The 15,000-nt window shown below is 50.3% G+C and overlaps 2 protein-coding genes across 2 annotated transcripts in view; one reads left to right on the top strand and one right to left on the bottom strand.

The window, feature by feature from the left end:
• The window catches only part of gje1a (gap junction protein epsilon 1a), a gene marked incomplete at both ends in the record, with an annotated part of 2,286 nt that extends 2,064 nt beyond the window's left edge, over window positions 1-222 (top strand). The window contains one exon of the mRNA XM_083688566.1: window positions 1-222. This exon is cut by the window's left edge and continues 174 nt beyond it. Coding sequence (XP_083544692.1) covers window positions 1-222 — 222 coding nt within the window.
• A 13,335-nt stretch (window positions 223-13,557) lies between these two features.
• Window positions 13,558-14,396, bottom strand: LOC310817954 (uncharacterized protein; the record flags this gene model as incomplete). The annotated part of the gene is made up of 2 exons (XM_083688712.1): window positions 13,558-14,150; window positions 14,345-14,396. The coding sequence occupies 2 exons, from the start codon at window positions 14,394-14,396 to the stop codon at window positions 13,558-13,560; spliced, it is 645 nt and encodes a 214-aa protein (XP_083544838.1).
• Window positions 14,397-15,000: the final 604 nt, after the last annotated feature.

The following is a 15,000-nucleotide window of genomic DNA, read 5'->3' as shown; positions in this document are numbered from 1 at the left end:
CAGAGTCACCTGTTCGGCTTCCTGGTCCACCCGGTGTACCGGTGCGATGCCAGCGCCCTGGAGAAGGCCTTCAACGTGACCAAGTGCATGGTGCCCGAACACTTTGAGAAGACCATCTTCCTGAGCGCCATGTACACCTTCACCGTCATCACCGTGCTCCTCTGCGTGGCCGAGATCTTCGAGATACTCTGCCGGAGGTTGGGGTACCTGAACAACCAGTGAGACGTCCCCCCCCCTCCCACCCACCACCCCCCCACCCCCACCCCCCACCCCCCCTTGCCCCCCCTCTTTACTCATGACGACAAAGACGACAGAGATTTCTTGAGGTCATATGTCACGGCTGCTGTGTGACCTAGGCCAGGTCTGACATGGACTCCAGAAGGCCGAAAAACAAACAACTTACCTCTGCTTTTTTTTTCTGTTGGGAGTTCAAACACACAAAGACATTTATTTCCATAACGCCACTGTTCACATCTTGTAACACAGGTTTCAACCAGCGGTTCTCAGTAGGATGGTATCAGGGGGAGGCTGGGGGAGGTAGAAAACGGAGGAACGGACTGAGGAACGGTACCAGCCTCCCATGGACAGTATACTGAAGCTGTGTCACATCAGCTAGCATAGTATAACCGACTGGGTTCGAACCCGGGTTGCCTACGCGCCACACGACAGCATTAGCCTGCCAAGCTAAAGCCTAGGCATCAGCTTTGGGTCCTAGGCAGGCAGGGTTAGTCCGTATGCGAGCGTGGGTCACCGAGCCAGCTCCATCACACAGGCAGGAAAACAGACAAAATGGCGCCAGCGTTCTAGAGTTTTCCTCTTTCACCAACCAGAGTCTTTGTGCCTGTAGGACTGGACGGCATTGTTGTCGTCACATAGGGGCCTATTGACTGATAGACAAGCATACGTTACCACGGTAACGTGGTCTAATTCTCATGTTCATCAACTATGTTAAACATTATAGCCAATGCCTTGTCCTCAGGGGTAACCCTAGTACCCAACCTAACACCCAACCTCACACCCAACCTAGTACCCAACCTAACACCCAACCTAACACCCAACCTAGTACCCAACCTAACACCCAACCTAACACCCAACCTAGTACCCAACCTAGTACCCAACCTAACACCCAACCTAACACCCAACCTAGTACCCAACCTAACACCCAACCTAACACTCAACCTAGTACCCAACCTAACACCCAACCTAACACCCAACCTAACACCCAACCTAACACTCAACCTAGTACCCAACCTAACACCCAACCTAGTACTCAACCTAACACCCAACCTAACACCCAACCTAACACCCAACCTCACACCCAACCTAGTACCCAACCTAACACCCAACCTAACACCCAACCTAACACCCAACCTAACACCCAACCTAACACCCAACCTAACACCCAACCTAGTACCCAACCTAACACCCAACCTAACACCCAACCTAGTACCCAACCTAACACCCAACCTAACACCCAACCTAACACCCAACCTAGTACCCAACCTAACACCCAACCTAACACCCAACCTAACACCCAACCTAACACCCAACCTAACACCCAACCTAACACCCAACCTAGTACCCAACCTAACACCCAACCTAACACCCAACCTAACACCCAACCTAGTACCCAACCTAACACCCAACCTAACACCCAACCTAGTACCCAACCTAACACCCAACCTAACACCCAACCTAACACCCAACCTAACACCCAACCTAGTACCCAACCTAACACCCAACCTAACACCCAACCTAGTACCCAACCTAACACCCAACCTAACACCCAACCTAGTACCCAACCTAGTACCCAACCTAACACCCAACCTAACACCCAACCTAGTACCCAACCTAACACCCAACCTAGTACCCAACCTAACACCCAACCTAGTACCCAACCTAACACCCAACCTAACACCCAACCTAACACCCAACCTAGTACCCAACCTAACACCCAACCTAACACCCAACCTAGTACCCAACCTAACACCCAACCTAGTACCCAACCTAACACCCAACCTAACACCCAACCTAACACCCAACCTAACACCCAACCTAACACTCAATGGCACAAGCTAGAAATTGATTCCTATTTGAGGCATATTTTGGCAGAGGCCTAAAGACAAAATGGCAGGTGATGTCTGCCTTTCATCTTGAACTGGTTCCAGTATTTGGTTCCAGTATTTGGTTCCAGTATTTAGTTACAGTATTTGGTTACAGTATTTGGTTACAGTATTTGGCCTTTTTAATTTTCCAAGGTTATGATCAAATTTAATTGAAGTACAGAAATATATTTAGATTCTCAAATCAGTTTGAATTTCAAAGATTTGTCATCTGGTAAATCGAAAATGAATCAGTTTAGAAAATGAAGGTTTTGAAATATATATATAATACGAATGTTTACCATATGAAAAGTGAAAACCAACAGTGAAAAGAAAATGGCCGTCCATGCTAGCAGATCTACCAGGCAGTCACGCTGACGGGCGTCTCTGCTGCTACCAGCGCTGCTCACACTGAGCATGGAGCCTGAATCTGACCTGTTCTATACACTCTCTCTTTCTATGGCCCTTTTCTGAGCTTGTAGTACAGTATCATATACATAATGCTTTGATTTCCATACAGTGTTGTCGCCGTACTGAAAATGATTACCTCTTCTGTTATGTATCTGTGTATCTATCAGGCATCCATCCAACTTGTGTTCTTGTGTTCAGCTCAGTGCATCATCTCAGGTACAACATGACATTCTGGTGCTCCGACACATGGATGGGTTTAAAGTCTGCCTCTTACGTTGTGTACAGTAAGCTGACTGAGGTAACTGTCAAACGGAGAGATGACAGAAGATCCCAGGAGTATTTTTTTTTGGGGGGGGGAAGTGGGATCGACTCATTAGCAACCCGTGTACATCTGCATATCCCAGGGTCTGTCAGAGAGGTCGGCCTGGTTTGTTTACCTCTTGTTACTGTAAAAACCATAGTGATTTCGGAGAAGCTAAAAACATGGAGCTCACTATGGCTGCAAACGTCACGAAAATACCCCGCGGGAGAACATCATCTAATTAGTTTTGTTTGTTGTTTGGTTTGACTAATGTTCAGTTGCAGGGGAGGCTGGTGGAGGTAGAAATCGGAGGACGGGCTCATTGTAATGCATGGAATGGAATGAGGATTATGCATTACAATGAGCCCGTCCTCTGATTTCTACCTCCAGCAGCCTCTCCTGGTCAGCTGCCATGTCCGGTGCTCTTGGGGTAAAGGGTGAGGAGGGTCGGCTGGCTGACAGGTCTGTGACTGTTCTGACTGTTCTGACTGTTCTGACTGTTCTGACTTTCCCATGTGTAATAAAGTACGACTTCACTTCTCTGCTTTGTTTAATAAAAGGGGCACATTTTATGACCAACTCATATGTTTAGACTATTGTTCAAACTGTCTGTTCATGCTGCTTCTTAGGTAACAATCATTTTCCTCTGTCTCCACCGTGCCAGTGAGATGACTGATTAAACATGTTTATAACACTGCCGTGTGTTTCTATATGATTTGCCGTCTGGTTATGAAAGACAGCTAGCTATTACTGCTGTTGCTCTTCGTACTGACCCAGGGCCGGATGATGGACAGCTGTGCTCTCTGGCAGTAACAGGTGTCTCTCCTGAGCAGTTTCAAGGCTGGATCCCAGTCCCACGACACGTGATGTCATTTCCTGAGAAGTGGATATGAAGTGTAATCACAACGCATCGTTGGGTTTTACAGTCCTAGTGAACTCTAACATATGAACCATGATGTCACGTAATGTCAGGTATTGGTTGGAACATAGAACAGGCCAGACATGTTCATCTGGATATATCACAGTGGTCTCCTGTGTCAGTAACACACAAAGACAGCTACTGAGATTCATCATGTTTAATTAATGTTTAATTAATCAAACATATCTATCTCCTCCTGCCCTTCTTTATAATACAGGGTTGGATGTTCTGTGACTGTCCTCCTATATTTTTACTTTCATATTTTTGACATGTAAAGTCCTTTGAGTCCATGAGAAAGCTCTATACAAATATAATGTATTCATATTATTATTCATATTCATATTATTATTATATATGGAGAAAAAAAAACTATCTGGAGTTGGAAGTCGGGTGATGGTGATGACGATGATGATGATGATGATGAAGATGAAGATGATGGTGATGATGATGATGATGATGATGAAGATGATGATGATGATGATGATGATGATGATGATGATGATGATTATTGGGACTGCCAATGGCCCCTGGTGTGAGCATAGATTACTTTGTCTTGGATAGATGATTCACTTACTTAAACAAATGCATTTATTGTAAGTCGCTTTGGATAAAGGCGTCTGATAAATGTCTGAAATGTAAATGATGATGATGATGATGATGATGATGATGATGATGATGATGATGATGCATCCAGATTCGGATGCTGATGCTGCTAAGTCGTCCTGTCCTGCAGGGGCGCTGCGCCCCCCGGACCAGGACGCGGAAGAAGCGCCGCGCCGCGCCGCGCCGCGCCGCCGCAGAGCGGAGACGAGGAGGAGGAGGAGCAGCAGAGCAGCAGAGCGGAGACGAGGAGGAGGAGGAGGAGGAGCAGAGCAGCAGAGCAGCAGAGCAGCGCTTCCCGGTGTTGATCCATATCCGAGGGTCTCGACGGTCCAGCATGGCTCTTCCCCCGCAGCTGAAAGCCATCCAGCACCACCTGAGGACGGCGCAGGAGCATGAGAGCCGCGACCCCGTGGTGGCCTACTACTGTGAGCGGCTTCTGCCCGGCTAGCCTAGCCTAGCCTAGCCTAGCCTAGCCTAGCCAGTTTGACAGCTAGCTGTTATTGTGTGTTGACAGCCAGTTAGCTAGCGGGCTAGCTGTCAGTGGCAGCTCTGTTTTATATTGACAGGTTTGACGATCAACTCGGTGTTTTTGTGTGTAGTTGTGTGTTTACTGTGCTGTTGCTGCTCCTGATGATGGTTAGAAGAGGCTAACGTTAGCTAGGCGGTCAGGTTAGCCACAACAACTCAACTACGACATCAACAACAACAACAACACAGCAACACTGACACGGTGTCTGGTACGACAGCAAAGCCTGATCCTGGTCTTGTGAAGGTGTAGTTTAAAGGGGTTTCTGTGGGTTGTTTTTGTGGTATGAAGACCTGCGTGGATGAGGATGAGGATGAGTCAGGCCTGGCTAAGCTGTCATAAAGTCGTCTGAAGTTGTTATCAGGTAAAGGTGTACCTTACCTATGCTTTATGATGTGTGGTGAGTCATTTTACCTCCATATTGAGCTCATTGAAGATGGCATCAGCCCACTGAGCTGAGCCTGGCTCTCACGTGTGTGGAGTTCTAGTCCACATCACTGCTGAGACGTTTAGACATCATGGACTTCAAATGTGCCCATTCAACATTAGAGTTTGACAAGACTCCCCAAGTCTAGTTTAAGTTGGTCCCCATCCCCCCAAGTCTAGTTTAAGTAGGTCCTCATCCTCCCCAAGTCTAGTTTAAGTAGGTCCCCATCCCCCCAAGTCTAGTTTAAGTAGGTCCCCATCCCCCCAAGTCTAGTTTAAGTAGGTCCCCATCCCCCCAAGTCTAGTTTAAGTTGGTCCCCATCCCCCCAAGTCTAGTTTAAGTTGGTCCCCATCCCCCCAAGTCTAGTTTAAGTAGGTCCCCCTCCCCCCCAAGTCTAGTTTAAGTAGGTCCCCATCCTCCCCAAGATGATTTTAGTGGGTGCACCTGTCCAGCCATTCCTCTTGGCAGTAATCCGAGTTGTTAGGGAAAGGTGTGTATCTGTGGCAGGGTTGCTAGGGAAAGGTGTGTATCTGTGGCAGGGTTGCTAGGGGAAGGTGTGTATCTGTGGCAGGGTTGCTAGGGGAAGGTGTGTGTCTGTGGCAGGGTTGCTAGGGGAAGGTGTGTGTCTGTGGCAGGGTTGCTAGGGGAAGGTGTGTGTCTGTGGCAGGGTTGCTAGGGGAAGGTGTGTGTCTGTGGCAGGGTTGCTAGGGGAGGGTGTGTGTCTGTGGCAGGGTTGCTAGGAGAAGGTTTGTGTCTGTGGCAGGGTTGCTAGGGGAGGGTGTGTGTCTGTGGCAGGGTTGCTAGGGGAGGGTGTGTGTCTGTGGCAGGGTTGCTAGGGGAGGGTGTGTGTCTGTGGCAGGGTTGCTAGGGGAGGGTGTGTGTCTGTGGCAGGGTTGCTAGGGGAGGGTGTGTGTCTGTGGCAGGGTTGCTAGGGGAGGGTGTGTGTCTGTGGCAGGGTTGCTAGGGGAGGGTGTGTGTCTGTGGCAGGGTTGCCTGCATCGTAATGCTCTGTATGAACATACTAGACAACATGACCATTGATCACCTGGAATACGCTTCAAACTGTCCCAATGTCCCAAACTGTCCCAATGTCCCAAACTGTCCCAATGTCCCAAACTGCAGAATGTAAACACAGCTGGAGGCCCTCGTCACCGTCCGTCTGGCGGTAGCTAACGGTAGCTAACGGTAGCTAACGGTAGCTGTTGCATTTGTGTTTCCATCCTGCAGTGCGTGACGTTCACAGAGCATCGGCTTCATGAGGTAGAATGTAAATCCAGTCCCTTTGTACTCATCTAGCATGATTATGTAGAACCCACAGACAGGCCAAGGACGCTCCTCAGCTCTGGGAATATGGGAACCATCCTGTTTTGCATTTCCCCTCCACCAGAGGCCGGCGGAGGTAGAAATCAGAGGCCCGGCTCACTGTAACGCATGGAGTAGGACGAGGAACGCTATCAAACACGTGTGATCCCGTCCTCCGATTCCTGCTTCCACCGGCCTCTGCGGCGGGAGGCTGGCAGGCCAGCTGTGGTGTGAAACCGGCGGGGAGGAGGAAGGAAGAGGTTGAACACATTTACATGTTGATGCCAGTAGAAGAGTAGGTCATTTGCATATTTACAACAGGCCTCTTCCTGATTTGTCTGTTATCTCCATTGTCAGGATGACGGTGGGCCTTCTGATGACAGGCCAGGGTCACCGCTGGGGGCACAGACCCCCTGTAGCCTAACCTTAGCCCAGAATACCCTCATGTCCTGTAGCCTAACCTTAGCCCAGAATACCCTCATGTCCTGTAGCCTAACCTTAGCCCAGAATACCCTCATGTCCTGTTCTCAGTGGTCCTCTGTGTCTCAGTTGGTAGAGCATGGCGCTAACAACCCTTAGGTTGTGGGTTTGATTCCTGCTGGGACCATCTATACTGAGATGTATGCACTCACTGTAATGTAAGTCACTTTGGATAAAAGCATCAACTAAATGGCAGATATATATATATCAATGGAGCAGTAAGCTCACTGAGCTAACCGTATGCTAACCATCATAGCCAGTGGTTTAGACGTACTCTCCTCCTGGTTGGTCACCTGACGTCGTCACTCTACTTTGTGCATTAATAATCCCTCATAGCAACAGAATGATATTCTGTGAGGTAGATTAGCCAAGCAGAGGAATGATAATCTGTGGAACATGTTTTTCCAGTTTGGAGTGAGTCAGCTGTCGTCCTGTCAGGGTGTTTCAGACCTCATGACATTATTATTCAGTGAGAATGAAAGAGGCCTCGCCCTGCCTAGACGTTTGTCAGACCTTTTGATGAAGTCTGTCAGATTTCCATTTTCAGCCAATTTAGGTCAAGGACCTATTATCTTTTGGATAGGATGGTTATTTCAAATAGCCTATGCTTAGTCATAATGTTTCTCAATTATTGGCCGGGTGGGTTTTAGACAGGAAATCTGTCTTTTTAAGATTTTTGTTTACCATTTGGATGAATTCTTCTGGCTGGTTTAGGGTCTTGATTGGTCAGGAAGGGGAGAGAGAGGCCGACAGCACCAGTAATGCTACATGCCACTGGAGGTCACCATTGACATGTCTCTGGGTGACTAGACCGTTGTTTCAGGAGGAGGGAGGCGGTTCTCCTCTCCTCTCATCTCCTCTCCTCTCCTCTCCTCTCAGCCGCTGGACCAAGCCAAGCGGCCTCTGTCTGGAGAGAGGGTTGGAGAGGAAATAAAAACTCTCTCTCATTAGGAACAGCTTCCTCCTCCTCCTCATTAGGAACAGCTTCCTCATCCTCATTCGGAACAGCTTCCTCCTCCTCCTCATTAGGAACAGCTTCCTCCTCCTCCTCATTAGGAACAGCCTCCTTCTCCTCCTCATTAGGAACAGCCTCCTCCTCCTCCTCATTAGGAACAGCCTCCTCCTCCTCATTAGAAACAGCCTCCTCCTCCTCATTAGGAACAGCCTCCTCCTCCTCATTAGGAACAGCCTCCTCTCATTAGGAACAGCCAAATCATATTGTAATGGTCATTTAAACAAATATACAGGATACAATGTGATGAAATGCTTTAAGGCAACTCCTCAACAACGGAACAATCAAACAATATCAATATACATTTCTAGTGCAATGTCACAATAATCACAAATACTGTTATTTACTGTCTCATCCTGACTTTCCTTTGTTTGGGAATGTCTTGGTGATCAGAGGAGCGGTCCGTGGGTGTTGTTGAGGGGACCTAACCCTGACAGAGAGGCGGGAGACCGCCGTCTGTGGGTGGAGCCTGTCGCCAATCAGACCCAGTTCAATAATGACGTCACCAGAGGAAACGGTTGCTGTTGTACAGGATACAACGTCAGGAAATGCTTCAGGGTCAGCAACTCCTCGACAACGCAACAGGCAAACAATATCAATGTGCAGTACGATCATAATAATAACAACAAGCTGTTATACTGTAGCAGTGGCTAGCTATTACTGCCTTGCTCCAGGACTCTTGAACAGTGATTTTCTCTCAGAGACAGACCTGGTTGAGTAGAGATCAGAGATCAGGCTGGAACTGGGTTTGAGTGGAAACCACTTCAGGTTCCTCCATCGTTGTGACGTCTTTACTGCTATCATTCATGGGCTAGCCCAAGGACCGCCGTCTCCTCACTACAACAGTCAATCAATCGGCGGTTGCCTCCAAACAATTATTTGTTTCCCTATAATTAACCGCCATAATCTCCCCCCCCCCGGACCTCTGGCTGAGTGGCCGCAGCACTTAAAGCACGCTGTAATGAATTGCATTTTTATTGATATGAATGTCGGTGGTGACTATGCGGAGCAGGGCTGGGCTCTGGAGGAGCAGGGAGGAGCAGGGCTGGGCTCTGGTGGAGCAGGGAGGAGCAGGGCTGGGCTCTGGTGGAGCAGTGTAGCAAAGCCTTAAACCGAAAACAAACATCTGTACGTGTCCTCGTGTCCTATTGTCCTATTGGCCAAATTCAGGTTTCACCCTCCCTGTTTCCAAGAGTTTTCTGCCTTCTAAACCTGACCTTGGTTTAGGAGGTAAATGCCTTGCTCAAGGGCACAGCGACAGTGGCCACCCGGCTCTCTCCTGGGATGGGGATCGAACCAGCAACCTTCCTGTCCATATAATCGTATTCACTATGATCTGAAAGGCCAAACTGATCCTGGACCAGCACTTCTACTCTGAGATGCTTTATGAATATGCTTCCAGTCCTGCCTCCTGGCCCAGGCCCCTACCCTACCCCCCCTACCCAATACACCTCTACCCCCTACCCCCCACCCCCCTACCCCTCTACCCCCCTACCCCTCTACCCCCCACCCCCCTACCCCTCTATCCCCCTACACCCCTACCCCCCACCCCCCTACCCCTCTACCCCCCTACACCCCTACCCCCCTCCCCTGGGCCCTGCCCTGCCCTGCCTGGTCCTCCTGGCCGTGGTCCAGCCTCCCATGGGGCTGCCACTCGCTACATAATAACATCCTTGTAGTGCGGAGAGCAGCGCGGTGCGCGGGCTAGCATTCCAGAATACACTATTCTGTTCTTGCAGTCGCTGCAGATGTCAGGGAGGAGTGGGGAGGGAGGGGGGAGGAGGAGGGAGGGACGAGAAGAGGAGGAGGGAGGAGGGGAGTGGCTCACGGTCTTTCAGTGGCCAACGTCAAGCTTACGTACAAGGTTGGAGGAGCAGCCAGGACCAGCATCTCCTCCTCACATGTATAGTCCTTTTTACGAGGATCCCAGTTGCGTTCTACACCCTAACCCTAACCTGGAGGATTCTGGTAAGAGTGGGGGTTATTCCAGTTGTTTCAGGGGTGTCTGATCAAAGATCTGAACTCTGGTGCCTGGCGTGGCCAGTGGTCTGGCACCATGGCCTACAGTGTACACATACACCCATGTCGGCATGGGTTAGAATCCGGCCCATGCCCTCTCCTCCTTACTTCCTGTCTTTCTCTACTGTCTCTGTCCAATAAAAACTGATACATACCAGAGAGGGAGGGACACACTCCCAAAAACATCAGAACTATCCTGTCTGTCAGAGTCCCAGAGTCTGAGAAGTTCTGAAGCCCCTGGGACACTCACCTCAAAGACGTGTCTCTCAGATGGATCAGGACGATGCCTCTCTACGTTTCATCCCAACTTTACAAACAAACATGAAGGAAGAGACACAGTGATTGGCAGGACAGTGAAGTACGATAGGCCGCCATTGGTCAGTCATGTCCCCGTATCCGTCTGGATGACACACATTCATCTAAAGGAAAATAAAGGAACATTCCACTCAAACCCCACTGGCCATCCTTGACGTTCCCTTACTCAACCCCCCCCCACACACACCCCCACCCCCACACCCCCACAAACACCAGAGGAAGGACAGATTCTTGCCTGTGGCTAAATGAGTTTCCCCCTCCCAAGTACAGTCGATGGATTATGTTTTTTGCTGCTCTCGGCCTGGCCTCGTGAATGGCCTCAGTGTTGTATTGTTTCAGAAGGAGGAACATTGGATGTTAAGCAGCATGGGCGTAATGGAAGCACAGAGGGAGACATTGTGAGCCGCCCGCCGCGATGTGACTCCAACCGCCATCATATCTCTGGACCAAACTGATCCCCAGGGCTTCGCCAGTGGTTAACTGTTTAGGAAACATATCGCCATCCCCTTTGGCAGATCTGGGGCGAGAAGTCTTCACTCTCAGTTGCTGCCATTGTCATTTTTTTTAAAAAAACGTTTCAGAAAGAAAGTTCTAGTTTTTTTAACAAGTCCAGGAGAACAAAAGGCTGTCGGGGAGTTTGATGATGGCTGTGTTTGTTGGACGGCTCTCTGCCTATTGTTCTCCCGCGGTTTAGACAAGCTCTATTGTCATACATGACATGGCCTTTTCAAGAGACGTGTGATCAACTGTTCAAAGACATGATGATTATACTACTGTCTCCATCGACAACACAGCTGACTAGACTTTAATATACACCAATTTAATATACCCTAACCCGAACCCTAAACCCTAAACCCTAACAGCTAATGTACTTTTCCCAAGGCACGATATCACCAGCTCTCTACTAAAGCCACTCAGAAGTGAAGAAGTAGAAGTGTTTCATGCTGTTCTGAACGGTCTGCCGCCTTGTAAACATGTGACCTTCACACAGGCGCTTCCTGGGCGTTTGTGTTTGGATTGTCATTTGAATGGAGTCGGTGGTTGGTGTTATCAGAGTAGAGATGGAGATAACCAGCTGCAGGGCAGCTCTGGCATTCAGCTTTCACCCCCCAGGCCTTTCCTGGTCGCTCCCGAACACAGCAGCACCAGAAACACCCGGCAGGAGTCGCCGTAGCTGAGCCGTCTCAGGATAAAGCTCTGGTCTGTGGATGGTTGGAGCTCTGGTCTGTGGGTTGTTGGAGCTCTGGTCTGTGGATGGTTGGAGCTCTGGTCTGTGGGTTGTTGGAGCTCTGGTCTGTGGATGGTTGGAGCTCTGGTCTGTGGATGGTTGGAGCTCTGGTCTGTGGATGGTTGGAGCTCTGGTCTGTGGATGGTTGGAGCTCTGGTCTGTGGATGGTTGGAGCTCTGGTCTGTGGATGGTTGGAGCTCTGGTCTGTGGATGGTTGGAGCTCTGGTCTGTGGATGGTTGGAGCTCTGGTCTGTGGATGGTTGGAGCTCTGGTCTGTGGGTTGTTGGAGCTCTGGTCTGTGGATGGTTGGAGCTCTGGTCTGTGGATGGTTGGAGCTCTGGTCTGTGGATGGTTGGAGCTCTGGTCTGTGGATGGTTGGAGCCTGGCTTAGGTGTTTTTTAGTTTTTGGTTTTGGCTCAGTACGGTACATTGGCTGACCTTAACTCCACAAAGCCATAAAGCCTTGAATATTAATATCACACGGGCCTTTGTTGTCTGTAATCAGCATTTCTCAACAAGCGTATTGATCAAGGATGGCTAGGGTTATTCAAAGTGCTAATTTGAAATTGATTTTAAAACATTGACTTGTGCCCACTCTCAAACTGTAGGCAGCACAGAGCAGCCCTGTATCAAAGACACACACACACACACACACACACACCTTTATTAAATGAACCCTCAGTGTATTTGTCGTACTTGGAGCTCCCAGCTGAGTATATTTGCGTTGAGCTTTTCCGCTGGGAAGTAGTAAGTGCCAGTCCACCATGTTTCACAACGTCAGGACTGTGAAATGAGACTTAGATGAGTGATTTAGGACCCAGCTTTTCCACCATTCCGCTCTGTGTGAAATTCAATCCTGTTTTTGGAAATGTGACATTTGCTGATGTAGTAGAGCTGGATGGTTTTATTGGACAGAAAGGCTTCATTGATGCCCTGACATGGAAGCTGTCAGGCTCCTTTTCAGACTGACTCAGCTCTGAGGAAACCGGCCAGACTGTTCCTGCCTATCACAGGCCTCTTCTGAGCAGAGATGCACCGATAGGAGCATTCTGGGCCGGTGCAGATTATTCACAACCCAGCCGGGCCAATAACGATACAGACGATCTGTTATTTATTTACCTGTCTGTACCCTGGCATAAACTTAAATAAATATTTCGCTTTTGATGATGTTTTGACACACATTCAGTCTTACAACTACAAAGTGATGGAACAACTTTTTTTATTTCTATAAAGAAAGAATGATCATAACAATGATGTAGCATACATGTGTACCTTCAGGGCCCAGGGGATTATGGGATGCACACGGTGAAGGATACAAAAAATGAGTCCAGATGCAAACATTACAATTATTATTGTTACAAATTCAGAAAAGATTCCTCATCAAATGAACATGCCAGGTTAGAATCAATAATCAGTCTGTTAACCGCTGCATCCGTACAGTTTAGATTTTGAAGGGACATCAGAGGTAGAACTGTGAATGCACAGCAGAATTAGACTTTGAGAAATGGCTGATCCAGAACCTTCTCCCAGGCACCTTCTTGTCTGCTGCTGTTGCACCCGTCTTGTCTCTGAGGATCCACCGTCTGATCCTTTATTATTGATCCCTGATTGATCACTTGGAGTCCTTCAATCTCTTTCAATCACGCTTTGGCTGTTGTAGGCCAAGACACAATGCTGCTTCTAGAGTTCTACTCCCAGTGTCACAACACAGTCACCGCGGTGACGCCATCTGAGGTGTGACTTGTTTGTCCGTTGATGACAACACGTGGCCAGTGCAGGAGGCATGCTCCTGGGTTCTGGGTTCTGGGTTCCCCCATCAGAAGGTTTACCTCCCGAGCACCTGGTCACCCTTTGAAGAACGGCTGGGATCTCTGCCAGGAGATGTGTGTTGCCAAGACGTTGGCCTGGTCCTTTAATTTCCTGAGGGAGAGCATCCATCACCCTGGGGCCGTCTCAGCTGGCAGAGGGATGTGTGGGCGGTGGAAGGTATTATGTTCATTAGAAGAGGAGACTCATAGCCGGGGCAGGAGATGGGGCCAGGGCCGGGGATGGGGCCGGGGCCCGGGCAGGGGCCGGGGATGGGGCCGGGGCCGGGGCAGGGGCCGGGGATGGGGCCGGGGCCGGGGATGGGGCAGGGGCTGGGGATGGGGCCGGGGATGGGGCCAGGGCCGGGGATGGGGCCGGGGATGGGGCAGGGGCTGGGGATGGGGCAGGGGCCGGGGATGGGGATGGGGCAGGGGCAGGGGCAGGAGATGGGGCCAGGGCCGGGGATGGGGCAGGGGCCGGGGATGGGGCCGGGGCAGGGGCCGGAGATGGGGCCGGGGATGGGGCAGGGGCCGGGGATGGGGCCGGGGCAGGGGCAGGGGCCGGAGATGGGGCCGGGGATGGGGATGGGGCCGGGGCAGGGGATGGGGCAGGGGTCGGGGATTGGAGCAGGGGATGGGGCCCGGGCAGGGGATGGGGATGGGACAGAGGCAGGGGATGGGGCAGGGGATGGGGCTAGAGCTAGGGCTAGGGGCTGATGATGGGGCTAGGGCTGGGGGCTGATGATGGGGATGGGGCTAGGGTTAGGGCTGGGGCTGGGTTTGGGGCTTTTCAGACAGACTGTCAGGACGACAGAGTCACTGTCTGTCTTCCTCCGTAGACTAAATACCTGTCTCTTTACACCTGGTAACCCACTCAACCTAACTCTGACCCACGTGTGCGGTACCTGAACCAGACAAAAGCACCGCGACTGCTTGTGGCTGTCATCCTTCCGGAAAGACGTCCTTTAGAGAAGTGAAGACTGTGACGTCTGATTGGTCCCACCGACGGTAGCGGAAGGTGTTTGTTGTCAGCCTGTGTGGATGAGAGGACCGTCTGTCAGAGGACTCGGGTCTGAACGGACCAGAAACACAGGCGCCGGTTCCTCAGCCCTCTGCTTCACTTCCACTGGCTGATGACTGGGAGACGCAGCAGGAGGAGGAGCATTGATTTGTTGTTCTGACTTGTTGGAGACGGCTCATTACGGCTGATCTCTGACTGAGACCTTCAGGGCCTCCCAGGCTAGCTGGCTACAGGACTCTCTCTCTCTCTCTCTCTCCCTCTCTTTCTCTCCCTGTGTCTCTGTCTCTCTCTCTCTCTCTCCCTCTCTTTCTCTCTCTGTGTCTCTGTCTCTCTCTCTCTCTCTCCCTCTCTTTCTCTCTCTGTGTCTCTGTCTCTCTCTCTCTCTCTCCCTCTCTTTCTCTCTCTGTGTCTCTGTCTCTCTCTCTCTCTCTCTCTGTGTGTGTCTCTGTTTGTCTCTCTCTCTCTCTCTGTGTCTCTCTCTCTCTCTCTCTCTCTCTCTGTGTGTGTGTCTCTGTCTCTCTCTCTCTCT

This window comes from Argentina silus (genome assembly GCF_951799395.1).
Source record: "Argentina silus genome assembly, chromosome: 17".
NCBI classification, from domain to species: domain Eukaryota; kingdom Metazoa; phylum Chordata; class Actinopteri; order Argentiniformes; family Argentinidae; genus Argentina; species Argentina silus.
Note: the sequence above shows the minus strand (reverse complement) of the source record. Positions and strands in the feature narration are given on the sequence as shown.